The following is a 20,511-nucleotide window of genomic DNA, read 5'->3' on the forward strand; positions in this document are numbered from 1 at the left end:
ATCTGTCACATTAGAAGGCACATCATTGATATATTTAAAAAACAGTAGTGGTCCTAGTACTGACCTCTGGGGCATCCTCCTCCTTCACTTAACCTCACCCCAATCAGATGCCACCTCATAGCTGTTCTCATTACTGTGAAGTATGAGAGGAATCAGGTGTGGGCTACTCTTCTTATCCCATAATGTCCCAAATTCTGCAGTAATATCTTGTGATCAACATAATCAAACACCTTAGTTAACCCAAAGAAGTTATCTAGTGATCGTAACTTTCCATTTCACCTGTCAAGTGTCACGCAGAGAAAGAGAAAATAGCATTTTCAGTTAACATCTTCTGAAATCAAACTCTTGTTTGACAGCAAATTATATGCAGCCTTTTCAATAATGTTTGCAACATGGATGGCACAGAAACAGGTCTAAAAATTGTCTACATTATCCCTTTCACCTCTTCTATAAAGCAGTTGCACCACTGAGTACATTAATCACTCACAAAAATGGCCAATCCTACACACAAATTTTAAAGTGTGGGTAACAGAGGCAGCACAGTGCTTTATCATCCTGCTAGATACCCATCAGATCGATGAGTCACTCTTCTAACTCTTTTCAAACTTTTTTTGTAAAGCGGCCAATGATATAATACTGGCAAAATTGTTCTTGGGAAATTGTAATGTTATGGCATTGTTAAAGGCATTCTTTTTACATTCAACCAGTCTTACCTTCATAACAGAAAGCAGACTATGCCACAAGTATGGAATTACACCCATAATGGGAAAACTTATCCAATGAAACAGAGCAAAGTGAAACCATTGTTTTTGTTCTAGTATCGCTCCAGGCTTCAATATTTTTTTCTTTTTCTTTATTTGATCCCGCTTGGCACTTAAAGACATGATAGAAAACAGTATTAACACTATTTTTGAAGCTCTTGCCTCCCCCCCTTCCCCCAATCACACACACACATCCAAATGCACACTCCCCCTCCCTTCCCATTTTTGTCGTCTTCAAGCAGCTGAGTGTGCATACTTAATTGTTCCAAACATTTTGCACTGTCAACGTTTCAGTTTCCTATATTTCAAAGCAGCATCCACATTGATATGTGCATCTGCTGTTCTGCAAAGATGTCAGTTTGCTACAGTTATCTGTCACATACTGTTGCATTCACTGGTCTGAACTACATGTTTACACACGATAAAAAATTATAGTATGAGATTTTCACTCTGTAGCAGAGTGTGCACCCCCTGACATATTAAAACTAGTGCTGGACGAAACTTGAGATTGGCATCTTTGCCTTTCATGGGTAAGTGCTCTATGGACTGAACTGTGCAAGCACAACTCATGACTCATCCTCGCCTGCTTTTGCCAGTACTTGATCTCCTACCTATACCTACTAACAGTTGGTAGAGCACTTGCCCGTGAAGGGCAAAGGTGCAGAGTTGAATGTTGGACCAGCACACACTTTTAATCTGCCAGGGAGTTAAACATCAGTGCCCACTCTGTTGTAGAGTGAAAATATCATTAAGGAAACATCCTACAAGCTGTGGCTAAGCCATGTCTCCACAATATCCTTTCCTCCAAGAGCCCCAGTTTTGCAAGTTTCACATGAGAGCTTCTCTAAAGTTCGGAAGGTAGGAGACGAGGTATGGGCAGAAGCGAAGCTTTGAGGATGGACTGAGTGTCATGTTACCTCAGTCAGTAAGCAGCTGCCAGTGAAAGGCATAGGTTTCAATTTTGCATCTCAGTGTAGCACACAAATTTAATCTGCCAGGAAGTGTTACAAAAATAATGTGGCTGATCAAATGGTAATTGTGGAGAAAATTTCTTCGCATTTATTTCCTTTAAAGAATCTAAACTATAGGACAAAATTACTGTGTACACATACTAATACAACCCTTGAAAATTTGTGATGATTTTTGTATTATGATCAGTTAATATTCAATCTTTTATCCAATGACTGGTGGTTCTCCACTTAACTGCAGATCAACCAACCCAACTTTCTTTCAGTATGAAAACAACAAAGTGATGGTGTCACAGGTGTTTCACCAAAAACATTTGCTTCCAAGATGGTACAAGATTTTTTCCTGCACTCTGACCCTTGGGCCAATTTTTTTTTCACATTTAAAATGATAAATCTTTTTCGATGTATCCCATTCTCTACAATTCCTGCTTGCACAACTGAATAAAAACACACATGTATAACAGATTAATAAGGATTAAAACATAAAAAACAATGGAGCTGTCTGAACTCTATATTAAACAGTACAAGCCAGTCACTTAGAAACACATTCAAAATCTCCTCCAAAAAATTAGATGAAAGATCAGATATTATGTGAAAACACTTATCACAATAATCTTGCTGTTAGTTAAAGCAGGGAGATACCTAACAGGTTAACATCTCAGAATAATAAAATATTCTCCTTGAAATTTACTATACCTTAATTAGAAACCCATGTACCAATGAGAAGATCCTATTAAAAATAACAGGGAAAGGGAAGGGAGAGGTAGAGAAAAACACAGAAGAAAGTAAGGAATGAACAGTTCAATATTTTATTACCAAATAAAAGGGCCCAGAAGACATACAATTGGAATGGTACATTATTCATTATATAATTCTGTTTCTGAGAGCATAACCCCACAAAAAGAATAATATGTCGTATATCTGCTGCAATTTCTGGATCCATAACTTGTTACTATCATTCATTGAAAAAAAAATATTAACTTCATTAACCACTTCCTATTACAAAAAAGTATATAAGAATTATTTATGTTGAGAGTAAGTTTAAATAAAAACTAAAGTTAAAGAGTAACTCTTGCATTGTGATATTTTATCCACTTAGCTATTGTCAAACCTGATGTATTCATCAACGTTTAGTTTCCACAGATCCATGTGTTTGTAATACTCCTTGGAATAGGCTATGAGAGGTATTATTGAATGCCGAATGCAACTTCTTATTCTTTCTCTCATTTTACATACATAAGGATCCATAAGACCCACAGAAGATAGCAACAGATCCTCCGGAAACTTCAAATTTTGTAGCACCATTGGGTGTACCTGCTTTATTGTGTGGGTTAATCTTACAGCTGAGTTCAGGAGCTGCATTATCACTTCCTGTAATGATCAACTAATTGCATTAGTTCAAAGCTTGCATAGCAATGCCATAGAATCTATTATTTTAGTGTTAAAGGTATTACAAGTAAATCAAATCACAGGGAAACTGAGCTTTACAGGCATGACTGCATGCATAAATGTTATAGCCAGCTAAAATTCAAACTTCCAAGCACTCACTAGTTTGTAGTCTGTACACTACATTCAAAATAACTTATGGTACTGAACATGATAATTGCCCAAACTGAAAATAATTCTTAAAAATTTATATTTATATGACTGCTGGACATTAAGAGGTATTAGCTGATGATTTATTTATGTTCTTGATTTACAATGAGAAAACTGTAGTTTGCATTTCATATATCATTTCTGCACACTGTCAGACATTAAATTCCAATAGATTTATTGTCAAAGAGTTTTATAGCTGTTTATGTCATTCTCCTTGACAGCACAATTAATGCCACATCCCTATACACGAATATCCCGCACGTCCAGGGCCTCGCTGCAATGGAGCACTTCCTTTCACGCCGATCACCTGCCACCCTACCTAAAACCTCTTTCCTCGTCACCTTGGCCAGCTTCATCCTGACCCACAACTTCTTCACTTTTGAAGGCCAGACATACCAACAATTAAAGGGAACAGCCATGGGTACCAGGATGGCCCCTTCATATGCCAATCTATTTATGGGTCGCTTAGAGGAAGCCTTCTTGGTTACCCAAGCCTGCCAACACAAAGTTTGGTACAGAGTTATTGATGACATCTTCATGATCAGGACTCACAGTGAAGAACAACTCCAGAATTTCCTCTCCAACCTCAACTCCTTTGGTTCCATCAGATTCACCTGGTCCTACTCCAAATCCAATGCCACTTTCCTTGACGTTGACCTCCATCTGTCCAATGGCCAGCTTCACACATCCGTCCACATCAAACCCACCAACAAGCAACAGTACCTCCATTATGACAGCTGCCACCCATTCCATATCAAACGGTCCCTTCCCTACAGCCTAGGCCTTCGTGGCAAACGAATCTGCTCCAGTCCAGAATCCCTGAACCATTACACCAACAACCTGAAAACAGCTTTCGCACCCCGCAACTACCCTCCCAACCTGGTACAGAAGCAGGTAACCAGAGCCACTTCCTCATCCCCTCAAACCCAGAACCTCTCACAGAAGAACCCCAAAAGTGCCCCACTTGTGACAGAATACTTCCCGGGACTGGATCAGACCTTGAATGTGGCTCTCCAGCAGGGATACGACTTCCTAAAATCCTGCCCCGAAATGAGATCCATCCTTCATGAAATCCTCCCCACTCCACCAAGAGTGTCTTTCCGCCGTCCACCTAACCTTCGTAACCTCTTGGTTCATCCCTATGAAATCCCCAAACCACCTTCCCTACCCTCTGGCTCCTACCCTTGCAACTGCCCCCAGTGTAAAACCTGTCCTATGCACCCTCCCACCACCACCTACTCCAGTCCTGTAACCCGGAAGGTGTATACGATCAAAGGGAGAGCCACGTGTGAAAGCACCCAAGTGATTTACCAACTGACCTGCCTGCACTGTGACGCTTTCTATGTGGGAATGACCAGCAACAAACTGTCCATTCGCATGAATGGACACAGGCAGACAGTGTTTGTTGGTAATGAGGATCACCCTGTGGCTAAACATGCCTTTGTGCACGGCCAGCACATCTTGGCACAGTGTTACGCCGTCCGAGTTATCTGGATACTTCCCACCAACACCAACCTATCCGAACTCCGGAGATGGGAACTCGCCCTTCAGTATATCCTCTCTTCTCGATATCCGCCAGGCCTCAACCTCCGCTAATTTCAAGTTGCCGCCGCTCATACCTCACCTGTCTTTTAACAACTTCTTTGCCTCTGTACTTCCGCCTCGACTGACATCTCTGCCCTTACTCTTTGCCTTTAAATACGTCTGCTTTTGTCTGTGTATGCGCGGATGGATATGTGTGCGTGTGTGTGCAAGTGTACACCTGTCCTTTTTTTCCCCCTAAGCGAAGTCTTTCCACTCGCGGGATTGGAATGACTCCTTACCCTCTCCCTTAAAACCCACATCCTTTCTTCTTTCCCTCTCCTTCCTGAAGAAGCAACCATCGGTTGCGAAAGCTAGTAATTCTGTGTGTGTGTTTGTGTGTTTTGTTCATTGTGCCTGTCTGCCGGCACTTTCCCGCTTGGTAAGTCTTGGAATCTTTGTTTTTAATATATTTTTCCCATGTGGAAGTTTCTTTCTATTTTATTTACAACTGCTTAAACAGGCGGATACAAGATGTAAGTTAAGAGAACACTATATATCATTCTAATTGTTACTCTCAACTGGTGAATACCTAAATTGACTATAACTGAACAGCAAAAATTATAAAATCATTTCTCAGGAAGAAAGAAATTAGTAACCACACTTAGTGAAAAATATGTCAGGTCACACTAAAATGTTAAAATGCGATTGGGCACTCGAGACAGTTATCACGATAAAGTTTAACACAATGTATCAGCAAAAAAGACATTTCAAGAACAAAATCAACACACTGACAACTACATGACTGGTTTCTGTAACCATTTCTCAACTACTGGGTAGAAATAGAAAGAGGAAAAATGGAATTCTTCAGACACTAACAGAGAACAGGTAGAATAATCTCATGTCATAAGTGGTTCACTCCAAAAACTGTATTTATAATAATACCATGCTATTCAACCAAGCAGCAATAGAAAAATCAGTTAATATAATCTGCATTTAATTTTAACTGGTTGGTAACGCAATAGAAAGGGAGATGTAATTGGCTTATGCTTTAAATATGTCAAACACAGAATATGAAATAAGTTAAGAATTACAATAAACATTTGGTAGGTAGAAGCGGATGGGGCAGGAATTTATAAGGGAGAGACAAATTTTTGGATGAAAGGAAATGAAACATAGGAGAGAATATAGACTACAGTCATGTGATATGAGAATAAATAATGAATATGGCACAACTCTGAAACAGAGAAAAGTCTTGGTCGCACAATTCTTTATTAAGTGTTACGAGTTTCAAACCCCCCATGAACCTTGTCATTAGTAGGGCATCTTCAGTAGTTGCCAGGCCAACAGTCTGGATGTTTGACTGAGCTGGCCTTGTAACATCAACCAAAACAGCATTGCTGTGCTGGTACTGTGAACGGCTGAAACCAAGGAGAAACTACAGCCGTAATTTTTCTCGACAGCATGCAGCTTTACTGTATCATTAAATGATAATGGCGTCCTCTTTGGTAAAATATTCTGGAGGTAAAATAGTCCCCCAATATGATCTCTAGACAGGAACTACTCAGAAGGAAATTGTTATCAGGAGAAACAAAACTGGCATTCTATGGATTGGAGCATGGAATGTCAGATCCCTTAAACAGGCAGGCAGGTTAAAAAATGTAAAAAGGGAAATGGATAATTTAAAGTCAGATATAGTGAGACCAAGAGATGAATACACTAAGCAGATTCAGAAGGATGTAGGTTGCAGTAGGTACTAGGAGATGAAGACGCTTGCACAGGAGAGCTGCATCAAACCAGTCTGCACAGGATAGAGTAGCATGGAGAGCTGCATCAAACCAGTCTGAGGACTGAAGACGACAACAACAACAACAACATAGTGGGAATTAGTAAGTTCGATGGCAGGGGGGACAGGACTTCTGGGCAGGTCAATACAGGGTTATAAATACAAAATCAAATAGGGGTAATGCAGGAGTAGGTTTAATATTGAATAAAAAAATAGGAGTATGGGTAAGCTACTACGAACAGCATACTGAATGCATTATTGTAGCCAAGATAGACATGAAGCCCACACTTACAACAGCAGTACAAGTTTATATGCCAATAACTCCACAGATGAAGAAGAAATTGAAGAAATGTATGATGAGATAAAAGAAAAATATTCAAGTAGTTATGGAGATGAAAATTTAATAGTTATGGGGGACTGGAAGTCGATAGTAGGAAAAGGAAGAGAAGGAATAGTAGGAAGTGAATATGGACTGGGGTAAGGAATGAAAGAGGAAGCAGCCTGGTTGAATTTTGCACAGAACAAAACTTAATAATTACTAACACTTCGTTTAAGAATCATAAAAGAATTCTGTATACGTGGAAGAGCCCTCCAGACACTGGAAGTTTTCGGATTGATTATATATTGGTAAGACAGAGATTTAGGAACCAGGTTTTAAATTGAAAGATAGTTCCAAGGGCAGATGTGGACTGTGACCACAATTTATTGGTTATGAACTGTAGGTTAAAACTGAAGAAACTGCAGAAAGGAACGAATTCAAGGAGACACGACCTGGATAGACTGAAACAACTAGAGGTTGTACAGTTTCAGGTGGATCATAGGGGAATGATTGACAAAAACAGGTGAACGGAATACAGTACAAGAAGAATGGATAGCTATGAGAGAGGAAATATTCAGGGCAGCAGAGGATCAAGTAGGTATAAAGATGAAGGCTAGTAAAAATCCATGGGTAACACAAGAGATACTGAATTTAATTGATGAAAGGAGAAATGAAGTAAATGAAGCAGACAGAAAGGAATACAAACATCTCAAAAATGAGATCGATAAGAAGTGCAAAACAGCTAAGCAGGGATGGGTAGAGGACAAATGTAAGGATGTAGAGGTACATATCACTAGGGGTAAGATATACACTGCCTACAGGGAAATTAAAAGAGACCTTTGGAGAAAAGAGGATCACCTGTATGAATATCAAGAGCTCAGATGATAAACCAGTCCTAAGCAAAAAAGGGAAAGCCGAAAGGTGGAAGTGTTATATAGAGGGTCTATACAATAGGGTGATGTACTTGAGGGCAATATTGTGGAAATGGAAGAGGATGTAGATGAAGATGACATGGGAGATATTGTCACAGAAGGAGCCCAGTAGCGCAGTCGCCATAGTGTGGTGTTTACGATACGAGATTGTTACATAGAGGGTCATGAGTTCAAAACTCACCTGCACTGAAAACATTTTAATTTCTATATTTGGTCCAAGAACATTGTAGAAGTATCTACAAATGTCAGGAATCATTGTACTAAAATGTTCGGTAGCTGTATATATACCGTATGTGTTCTGGCCGGAGGCAGTTTGCTCCGCAGTCTTATATGTGCCACTGCTGAATAAACCTTTGTTAAGTGAAGTTAGTGTTCGTCATTCATCTAATTACACCTCCTTCTACATGACATTATTCTGGTGGAGATGCCAGGTATTGGAATTTGTGACAGCGCACATTATCGATGACACAGTGGCTCCCATCAGGCCACGACAGAGCCGCCGTTTACGTGGCGACAAATCTGAGTTCGAGCCATATTCAACAGATCACAATCTATCAGAGATGGAAGAAGAAGAAGAAGAAGAAGAAGAGGACATCATGATGACAGCAACTGTGTGTCACCACATGAGACATCCTTCCGCGTTCTCTGGTGATGATGGCCAAGATCCAAACAAGTGGCCGAAGGTATATGAGCATATAGCCAAATTTAACAAATGGGATGACACCATCTGTTTGGCTAACATATTTTTCTACTTGGAGGGCACTGCCAAGCAATGGTATGAGAACAATGAGGAGAAGTTCAAAACCTGGGAAGTATTCCAGGCAGAACTGCGCAAGTATTTCGGCGACACACAACGACAAAAGTGCAAGGGAAGATAAATTGAAGTGCAGGGCACAGCGTCCAGAAGAAACAACAGCATCCTACATTCAAGACGTCTTGGAGCTGTGTAAAATAGTGGATCCTCAAATGAAGGAGGAAGATAAGGTTGCACATCTCATGAAGGATGTTGCTGAGGACATGTATCAAGCCCTACTCCTGAAGGAAGTTTCGATAGCAGACAACTTCATAAAATGATGCCAGTATATCGAGACAATGCATAAAAAAAGAATTAAATGCAAGAAGATTGAATGTCTTCCAAAGTTTGTATCAGTGTCTGTGATGGAGGAAGAAACTAATTTCACAAGTGTTCTTTGTCATATAGTGAGAGAGGAAGTTCAGAAGGCACTAGGATTGCACGGCGAGCAGATAACTGAGACGCTTCAGGAGGTCATAAGGAAGTGGAACAGACATTGAACCCAATCCCTCGTCCTTCATTTCCCTTGAAAATGGTAAAAAAGTCGAGACCCAGGTGAAGTTATGTTCCTACAATGCCGTCTGAGAAACCTGTTTGTGCACCAAGGAAGACTGATGTCTGGAGGACCCAGGATAACCAACCAGTATGTTTCCACTGCAGAAAACCAGGACATGTGGTGCGCTATTGTCGACAAAGGCGGCGGATAATTGATGAAGCCTGCGCCAGAAGACATCAGACCGATCTTAGCCGATGTTAACTCCGGGAAAACAAAGATGAATAAGAAGATGTGGGTGCAGGATGACGTAGGTCACCATCACCACAAGCTAGCCGCTGGAGAGGACGCTCCCCAATACACCGATCAAGGTCTCCATCACCGTTTAGAAGCTACAGCCAATCACCTAGCCGCCGCAACCTGGAAAACGAAAGGGTGCGACCTTCCTTGGAGGTAAGGCCACCAAAGAGAAAAATCCTCCGCTGTCAATCACTACAAAAATGATAGGAAACTACGTCAATATCCTCATGGATGGCCAACCAGCCCAAGCTCTTGTGGACTCTGGAGCATCATATTTAGTCATTTCGGAGAAGTACCATTGCCAGCTGCAGAAAACAGTATTCATCGGCAACAAAAAATCTCTGCTGAAGGTGGCTAATGGGAAATATGTAAAACCTACAGGAAGATGTGTCATTCATGTGGATATAAGTGACTATACATAGCCCTCAGAATTCATCGTGTTACTAGAGTGTAGTCATGACGTCATTCTCAGATGGGACATTGATTGTGGTTGCCTGAAGATTACGCTAGACGAGATGAGATACTGTGGACAGGAAGATATGCATCCACTTGTGTGGAGATTGTGTGTGCTGGATGAAGTGATCATTCCTGCAGTCAGCACCAGAAAGGTAGCTGTCTTGTGTCATGCCATTCATCAACCCATAGATCTTGTAGTGGAATGCAAGAGAAGCGTACCACTGAAGGATAACTTGGTCATCCCAGCCTCTGTCATCTTGTTTAAGAACAGATTCGGTGAATTGTGGATAGTTAACGGTCACCGAGAACCATAGATCCTTCCATGATGCAAGTGTGTGGCAAACGCTGAGCCATTAATTGCAGAGCAGCTGAGCATCATAGAAACCTCCCATGCCGAGTCTGTGGGTGAAATTAGTGCTACCACTATGAGACAAGATCTTCTAGCTCGACTATTACCAGATCTCACTAAGGAACAACAGAAGAAGCTACCTGCCATTCTTCACGAGTTCTCTGAATGCCTCAATTCACAGGTGAAGAGCAAATTAGACAAATCTACAGTGAAGAACCGGATTAGAACTGGAGAGCATCAAGCAATAAGCCAGAGAGCATACCGTGAATGTCGAATAATTCGCAACAAGTTAGAGAAAATGATGAAGAATGACATCATTCAGCCTTCGCAGAGCCCATAGTCATCACCAGTGGTTCTCATCAGGAAGGATGGCAGTTGGCGCTTTTGTGTTGATTACAGGAAGCTTAATAAGATATCCAAAAAGGACGTTTACCCTCTTCCACGAATTGATGATACACTAGATTGTCTGAATGGGGCCAAGTTTTTGTCAACCATGGACATGTACTTGGGATACTGGCAGATCAAAGTAGATGAGGCTGATCGTGAGAAAACTGCAATCCTCACCACTGAGGGCCTGTATGAGTTCAAGGTAATGCCGTTTGGTTTGTGTAATGCACCAGCAACTTTTGAAGGACTGATGGATAATCTTCTAAGGCACCTGAATGGACGATGTGTCTTTGTTATTTAGATGACATCATAGTGTTCTCAGAGACACTTGATGAACACATAACAAGACTGAGGGTCATTCTTAAGTGTCTCCAACAAGCCAGACTGAAACTTAATCCAAGACAGGTTCTCTTTGGAGTAAAAGACATCAAAATACTTGGGCACCTTGTGGCAGCCAGACCCAGAAAAGGTGAGAGCTATAATGGAATTTCCTATTCCTAAAAGTATTAGAGATGTGAGAAGCTTCCTCGGATTATGTTCTTATTACTGTCATTTTATCACAGACTTTTGTATCAAAGCCAGGCCAAGAGTTGTTAAAAGCCAATGCTAAATTTATCTGGGGTGGTGCTCAACAAGATTCTTTTGATGAGCTGCAAAAAGCTCTGACAACTGACCCTGTACTTGGTCTCTATGATGAGAGAGCACCTACAGAACTACACACAGATGCCAGTGGGTATGGGATCGGTGCTGTTCTGGTGCAGATTGTGGCTGGGAAAGAGAAGGTTATAGCCTATGCTTCTAGGACACTTACAAAAGCCGAGAGAAACTACTCAACTACAGAAAGAGAATGTTTTGCTGTGATCTGTGGCATGTGCAAATTTCGACAGTATCTCTATGAAAGGCCATTCACAGTTGTTACAGAACATCATTCACTTTGTTGGTTGACAGGTCTTAAGTATCCAACAGAACGACTTGCCAGGTGTGCATTATGTCTTCAAGAGTATGACATTACCATATTGTGTACAAAAGTGCCAAGATGCCGACTTTCTCAAGAAATGCTGTGCAAGACCATCAAGACTTTAATGAAGATATTGACTGTCTCACTGCACTCCAGGATCTCTCTGCTGAGCAGAAGAAGGATGCCACAATATCTCAAATTATTTTGCCTTAAATCAGTCAGAGGATGTGAATGGACAATTTAAGGCAGTTAATGGATAAAGTTTGATCCATTTGGAAAGAGTGATTCCTAAACATATGCGCTTAGATGTTCTACAGAAATTCCATGATACACCTAAGGCCGGACATTTAGGATTTATTAAGACATACAATAGGATCTGTAAGAGATTTTTCTGGCCAGGTTTATTTAGATATCGCACTGTCGAGAGTGCCAGAGGAGAAAGGCAGTTCCTCAGAAACCACTTGGCCGACTCATACCAATTCCACCAGCTGAAACGCCTTTCCAGCATGTTGGGATTGACCTCCTCGGACGATTTCCAATGTCTGCTAGTGGCAATAGATGGATTATTGTTTGTACTGATAATCTGATGCGCTATGCCATTACAAAAGCCGTGAAAACAGCCGAAGCATATGAGGTAGCCAAATTCATCGTAGAAGACTTTGTACTAAAACACGATAATTACGGGTCGAGGGAAAGTTTTTCAATCAAATCTTGTGACAGAGATAAACTGTCGGTGCAACATTACTCACCACATGACAACTGCCTACCATCCGCAAACTAACGGGCTTACTGAACGCCTTAAACATGTTAACAATGTTCATCAATGCTGAGCAGAGAAACTGGGATGAGGTGCTACCTTTCATGAAATTCGCCTATAACACCGCCAAACAAGACACCAGAAGGTTTACGCCATTTTTCCTGGTGCATGGGCTTGAGGCGACGACGACGGACACTGTGCTTCCATTACATCCTGATGACGTGTATGATGACTACATCGGCCAGGTGTTAACCAGAGCTGAGGAAGCTTGGCAATTAGCTCGACTCCACACGCTGCAGGCTCAAGAAAACAATCGCTGAAGGTATGACGCAAGCCACTGGCCTGTTGCCTACCAGTCTCGTGACCTCGTCACTCCTGTTTGGAAGATTGGTTTCTCTGAGAAGCTCCTCAGGCGCTACTTTGGACCTTATAAGGTTGTAAGACGGTTGTCTGATGTTACTTATGAAGTTGAAGATTTCGACTCTGACACAAGAGGACGAAAGTGCAGAGATATGGTACACATCCTTCGAATGAAGCGCTATAAGGATCCTGCAACCAGGGTACATTTGAAGCTTCAGTGACAGGCAACAAGTGGAAAGGTACCAAAGAACATAGAAGCAAGGGAAGTTCTAAGAAGATCACCATCAGGGTGAACATCAGTCATCGGGAGTTGGAGTATGCAGGACCAATAACTCGTTCCTGGAGTAGGAGGACATAACACTGAGACACTGTTCTCTTAAGGAGGGAGCAATGTCACAGAATGAGCCAAGTAGTGCAGTCGCCGTAGTATGGTGGTTGTTGTTGTTGTTGTTGTCTTCAGTCCTGAGACTGGTTTGATGCAGCTCTCCATGCTACTCTATCCTGTGCAAGCTGCTTCATCTCCCAGTACCTACTGCAACCTACATCCTTCTGAATCTGCTTAGTGTACTCATCTCTCGGTCTCCCTCTACGATTTTTACCCTCCACGCTGCCCTCCAATGCTAAATTTGTGATCCCTTGATGCCTCAAAACATGTCCTACCAACCGATCCCTTCTTCTAGTCAAGTTGTGCCACAAACTTCTCTTCTCCCCAATCCTATTCAATACCTCCTCATTAGTTACGTGATCTATCCACCTTATCTTCAGTATTCTTCTGTAGCACCACATTTCGAAAGCTTCTATTCTCTTCTTGTCCAAACTAGTTATCGTCCATGTTTCACTTCCATACATGGCTACACTCCAAACAAATACTTTCAGAAACGACTTCCTGATACATAAATCTATATTCGATGTTAACAAATTTCTCTTCTTCAGAAACGCTTTCCTTGCCATTGCCAGTCTACATTTTATATCCTCTCTACTTCGACCATCATCAGTTATTTTACTTCCTAAATAGCAAAACTCCTTTACTACTTTAAGTGTCTCATTTCCTAATCTAATTCCCTCAGCATCACCCGATTTAATTTGACTACATTCCATTATCCTCGTTTTGCTTTTGTTGATGTTCATCTTATATCCTCCTTTCAAGACACTGTCCATTCCGTTCAACTGCTCTTCCAAGTCCTTTGCCGTCTCAGACAGAATTACAATGTCATCGGCGAACCTCAAAGTTTTTACTTCGTCTCCCTGAATTTTAATACCTACTCCAAATTTTTCTTTTGTTTCCTTTACTGCTTGCTCAATATACAGATTGAATAACATCGGGGAGAGGCTACAACCCTGTCTCACTCCTTTCCCAACCACTGCTTCCCTTTCATGCCCCTCGACTCTTATGACTGCCATCTGGTTTCTTTACAAATTATAAATAGCCTTTCGCTCCCTGTATTTTACCCCTGCCACCTTTAGAATTTGAAAAAGAGTATTCCAGTCAACATTGTCAAAAGCTTTCTCTAAGTCTACAAATGCTAGAAACGTAGGTTTGCCTTTTCTTAATCTTTCTTCTAAGATAAGTCATAAGGTCAGTATTGCCTCACGTGTTCCAACATTTCGACGGAATCCAAACTGATCCTCCCCGAGGTCTGCATCAACCAGTTTTTCCATTCGTCTGTAAAGAATTCGCGTTAGTATTTTGCAGCCGTGACTTATTAAACTGATAGTTCGGTAATTTTCACATCTGTCAGCACCTGCTTTCTTTGGGATTGGAATTATTATATTCTTCTTGAAGTCTGAGGGTATTTCGCCTGTCTCATACATCTTGCTCACCAGCTGGTAGAGTTTTCTCAGTACTGGTTGTCCCAAGGCCGTCAGTAGTTCTAATGGAATGTTGTCTACTCCGGGGGCCTTGTTTCGACTCAGGTCTTTCAGTGCTCTGTCAAACTCTTCACGCAGTATCGTATCTCCCATTTCGTCTTCATCTACATCCTCTTCCATTTCCATAATATTGTCCTCAAGTACATCGCCCTTGTATAAACCTTCCATATACTCCTTCCACCTTTCTGCCTTCCCTTCTTTGCTTAGAACTGGGCTGCCATCTGAGCTCTTGATATTCATACACTTGGTTCTCTTCTCTCCAAAGGTCTCTTTAATTTTCCTGTAGGCAGTATCTATCTCACCCCTAGTGAGATAAGCTTCTACATCCTTACATTTGTCCTCTAGCCATCCCTGTTTAGCCATTTTGCTCTTCCTGTCGATCTCATTTTTGAGACGTTTGTATTCCTTTTTGTCTGCTTCATTTACTGCATTTTTATATTTTCTCCTTTTATCAATTAAACTCAATATTTCTTCTGTTACCCAAGGATTTCTAGCAGCCCTCGTCTTTGTACCTACGTTATCCTCTGCTGCCTTCACTACTACATCCCTCAGAGCTACCCATTCTTCTTCTACTGTAGTTATTTCCCCAATTCCTGTCAATTGTTCCCTTATGCTCTCCTGTAACTCTGTACAACCTCTGGTTCTTTCACTTTATCAAGGTCCCATCTCCTTAAAATCCCACCTTTTTGCAGTTTCTTCAGTTTTAATCTACAGGTCATAACCAATAGATTGTGGTCAGAGTCCACATCTGCCCCTGGAAATGTCTTAAAATTTAAAACCTGGTTCCTACATCTCTGTCTTACCATTATATAATCTATCTGAAACCTGTCAGTATCTCCCGCCTTCTTCCATGTGTACAGCATTCTTTTATGATTCTTGAACCAAGTGTTAGCTATGATTAATTTATGCTCTGTGCAAAATTCTACCAGGCAGCTTCCTCTTTCATTTCTTCTCCCCAATCCATATTCACCTACCATGTTTCCTTCTCTCCCTTTTCCTACTGACTAATTCCAGTCACCCATGACTATTAAATTTTCGTCTCCTTTCACTACCTGAATAATTTCTTTTATCTCATCATACATTTCTTCAGTTTCTTCGTCATCTGCAGAGCCAGTTTGCATATAAACGTGTACTACTGTAGTAGGCGTGGGCTTCGTGTCGATCTTGGCCACAATAATGCGTTCACTATACTGTTTGTAGTAGCTTACCAGCACTCCAATTTTTTTATTCATTATTGAACCTACTCCTGCATTACCTTTATTTGATTTTGTGTTTATGACCCTGTATTCACCTGACCAAAAGTCTTGTTCCTCCTGCCACCAAACTTCACTATTTCCCACTATATCTAACTTTAACCTGCCCATTTCCCTTTTTAAATTTTCTAACCTACCTGCCCGATTAAGGGATCTGACATTCCACGCTCCGATCCGTAGAACGCCAGTTTTCTTTCTCCTGATATGGTGGTTATGATACTATATTGATATATAGATATATATAGAGATATATATGATACTATATTGATATATAGATAGAGTTGTGAGTTCAGAACTCACCTGAACAGAGACATTTTAATTTCTATATTCGGTTTGAGTACCCACAAACAGCACGAATCGTACTGAAATGTTCAGTAGCTGTATATATACCGTATGTGTCCTGGCTGGAGGCACTGCTCCGCACTCTTGTATATGTAAGTGCTGAATAAACCTTTGTTAAGTGAAGTTAGTGTTCCGTCATCCATCTACTTACACCTTCCTCTACGAAACAATATGATACTGCATGAAGAATTGGACAGAACACTGAAAGATCTAAGTAGAAACAAGAGCCCAGGAGTACACAACATTCCGTTAGAAATACTGATAGCCTTGGGAAAGTCACCCATGACCAAACTCTTCCATCTGGTGGGCAAGATGTTCAAATGTGTGTGAAATCTTATGGGACTTAACTGCTAAGGTCATCAGTCCCTAAGCTTACACACTACTTAACCTAAATTATCCTAAGAACAAACACACACAACCATGCCTGAGGGAGGACTCGAACCTCCGCAGGGACCAGCCGCACAGTCTATGACTGTAGCGCTAATCCCGTGTGGCCAAGATGTGCGAGACCAGGCGAAATACCCTCAGACTTCAAGAAGAATATAACAATTCCAACTCCAAAGAAATCAGGTGCTCAAAGGTGATAGAATTACAAAACTATCAGTTTAATGAAATACTAACACAAATTCTTTACAGATGAATGGAAAATCTGGTAGAAGATGCCTCAAGGTAGATCAGTTTGGATTCAGTAGAAATGTAGGTACACAGGAGGCAATACCGACCCTACAACTTATTTTAGAAGCTAGGTTAAGAAAAGGCAAAACTACGTTTATGGTATTTGTAGATTTAGAGAAAGCTTTTGACAGTGTTGAGTGGAATACTGTCTTTCAAATTTTGAAGGTAGCAGGGGTAAAATACAGCGAGTGAAAGGCTATTTACAACTTGTACAGAAACCAGAATACTGTTATGAGTCGAGGGGCACGAAAGGGAAGCAATGGTTGATAAGGGAGAGAAACAGGTTTGTAGCCTGCCCCTGATGTTATTCAATCTGTACACTGAACAAGCAGTAAAGGAAACCAAAGAAAAATTTGGAGCAGAAATTAAAATCCAAGGAAAAGAAAAATTTGGAGCAGAAATTAAAATCCAAGGAGAAGAAATAAAAACCTTCATGTTTGCCAATGACATTGTAATTCTGTCGAAGACAAAAAAGGACTTGGAAGAACAGTTGAACGGAATGGACAGTGTGTTGAAAGCAGGATAAAAGGTGAGCATCAGGAAAGCAAAATGAGAATACTGGAATGTAGTCAAATAAAATTAAATGATGCTGAGGGAATTAGACTAGGAAATGAGATACTTAAAGTAGTGCATGAGTTTTGCTATTTGGGCAGCAAAATAACTGAGAATGGTTGAAGTAGAGAGGATATAAATTGCGGACTGGCGATGGTAAGGAAAACGTATCTGAAGAGGAGAAATTTGTTAATATTGAGTACCGATTTAAGTGCAGGAAGTCTTTTCTGAAAATATTTGTGTCAAGTGTAGCCATGTATGGATGTGAAACATAGACGATAAACAGTTTCGACAAGAAGAGAACAGGAGCTTTTGAAACGTGTTGCTATAGAATAATGCTGAAGATTAGATGGGTATATTACGTAACTTATGAGGAGGTACTAAATAGAATGGGGGAGAAGAGGAATGTGTGCCACAAGTTGACTAGAAGGGATCAATTGATAGGACACTTTCTGAAGCATCAAGGAATCAATTCGGTACTGAAAGGAACCGTGGAGGGTAAAAATCGCAGAGGGAGAACAAGAGATGAATACACTAAGCAGATTCAGGAGGATGTAGGTTGCAGTAGTTACTTGGAGATGAAGAGGCTTGCACAGGATAGAGTAGCATGAAGAGCTGCATCAAACCAGTGTTTGGACTGAAGACCACAACAACAACATGCCTTTCAAAATTTCATCATCACGTAACGATTAGTAAAAAATTGTGCGATCAAGACCATTCTATATTTCAAAGCTGTGCCACATCTAAGTGGTGACCTGCCTTTACCACATATGTATATATCCATAAAGTAATTGGAATAATGAATATGCTTCACAATATTGGATAAATTAGTAACTATATAAAGGTATCACAACGAAAAGTCTCTTGAGAAAACTGTAAAATCACGAGACAAAACTTCTGGACAGGAGGCAGGGAGGAAATGCATACTTCAATCTGCCTACATAAAATATACAACAATAGCATTAGATTTGCACTAGTGTTCTGTAAGGAACTTCCTTTATAGTTTTCATTGCACTTTGCCAGAAGGCTTCCAACAAATCTGAATCTTCCATTTGCCATTCTCTACAACTTATTAAATGTGTTGGTCCATTTACATATCCCTTCTTAGTATTTATTACTCCTGAATATTTATGCAATTTGACTTGCTCCAAATTTCCACAATTTCTTTTGTAAATGTATAGTGTTGGATTCTTTATCTTTGTTATGGGTTTTATCTTGCATTTGTTCACATTTAGTGTGTGCTGTAATTCATTAGACCAAAAGGATTCCATTGAATTAAGATATTTCAATTACTTTTTAATAGTATAAACAGACAGTCTAGTGAACTTCATACGTAACATAACCTGAATGTCATTAATTTGGATAGCAAATGTACACCAAGCAAGCCGGGTAGCCTGGAATGGACTTGAATCACGAATGCATAACTTATTCAGTTTGGACTTTGCTTCTAAAGTAGTCTTAAGTGAACATGTGTCCTTATACAACATGTCTCCTCATACGGCATGAACTATACATATTTTGCCTTGAATAAATTTGGAGCCTTTTATTAATATTGTAATTTTTAGTTATTGGAGAAATTGCCATTTATTAGGCACACAATACAGCACTCTTTGACTACCATCACAACAAAACAGCGATGAGAATGTTTGAACACGAGAGATAATTTAGTGCTTCATACAGACCATATTTTTGAAATTTACTCAGTGAACCAATGGGTGTCCCACCACTTCTTTGACTCTTCTCTGACACTTACTGCATGGATTGAATTCCTCTCTAGAAACAACACCATACTCAAGGGAGAGAGAATACCACCACCTTCATTAGACACTTGTTTACTACTCATCTTTGCTTTTGAATAAACAATGACACTGACTGTGGCATTGCAGGATTCCTTGATCGCATTTTAGACTAGTAAAGCAACACCCAGAGTGCTCATGCTGCTCCAGTTCACGCAACAGGTCAGAGGCAACTTTCTGCTCTCAAGACACAACATGAAAACCACCTGTCTGCTCTTAGGACATACCGGGGAAACAAGTTCTTAGTAACTTACACTCTTTGTGTTAATTGTTTGATAACCCAACAGTGAAGGGCCAAATGCAATTATTGTCTAAAGAAAGGCTACAAGGCCTAAGTGTAGAATTCTTCACAATGGATGAAAGTAAAGGGCGCAAGTTTTATGTAACTTTCAGCTCAACGCTATTTTAGCATGTTCCACAAAACCTTTAAATTTAGACTTCATAATCTGCTGCACCATCACTGGAAGGATTTGCAAACATATTGACAGTTAGGCTCACCACAGCTCACATCGTTCCACCATCATCTGACCAGTTACAGCAATGACTGCATACCAGTCTGCAGCCATTTCTATACTAATGTATGTTATACAGATACCACAATTTCAGCAAAGTAGTTAGTGGTCAAATCATAGGACTCTTGTAATATTCTTGGTCTCGACCTATTCGCAAAGTTGGGAATGGGAGTGCACAACTCAACCAATATGGTGCACACTACAATACTCCACATTCACCTTATGGAATTCTTAAGCAGCACACCTAAGACAGTCACCATCCAGCAGCAAAGCTCAACCTTCAACACCAGGGGACCCTGCTTTCTTGTTGGGCTGGTTGACCATAGTGATTTATAAAATATGGTATGTCTGCCCAGATTCAAGCTATAAAGAGCTTTTCTCCATTTCATCATGCAAAAGACAATGGATGCCAGCTCAAATTACCAAGTTGTTGGCTATCTCCAGATCAGATAACCGAACAGACAATCAGGCCCTGCGAGGAAGCGTCTCAACAGCTATAACAGGTTTGACTTCGTGCAACAAGAATGATGCTATGTTTTATTCTTGGACACACTCCATTTGGGTCTCCATCTCGGCTAGCCATAGCACCCAAAGCCAGGGTCTTCCTGACTCCAGGGCCACATCTCCATGAGCAAGATGTGACTGCTGATTTCAACACTGTTCCGAAGGAGGTTGATTTCGCTGATCCAGAGACATCTCAACCCATCTGCACACCCTCTATGGCCGTTCTCCACAAAATAAAGAGGGGTCCACCATCTTTCATCCCTCCCTAGTGA

At 40.7% G+C, this 20,511-nt stretch overlaps 1 protein-coding gene across 1 annotated transcript in view; it reads right to left on the bottom strand.

Annotated features, from left to right (window-relative positions):
* Positions 1 to 20,511, bottom strand: part of LOC126278931 (dynein axonemal heavy chain 1-like) — an 825,957-nt gene that overhangs the window by 714,609 nt on the left and 90,837 nt on the right. The window contains 1 exon segment of the mRNA XM_049979209.1: positions 2,841 to 3,100. Coding sequence (XP_049835166.1) covers positions 2,841 to 3,100 — 260 coding nt within the window.

The sequence above is a fragment of the Schistocerca gregaria genome, chromosome 6 (assembly GCF_023897955.1).
Source record: "Schistocerca gregaria isolate iqSchGreg1 chromosome 6, iqSchGreg1.2, whole genome shotgun sequence".
Classification (NCBI taxonomy): domain Eukaryota; kingdom Metazoa; phylum Arthropoda; class Insecta; order Orthoptera; family Acrididae; genus Schistocerca; species Schistocerca gregaria.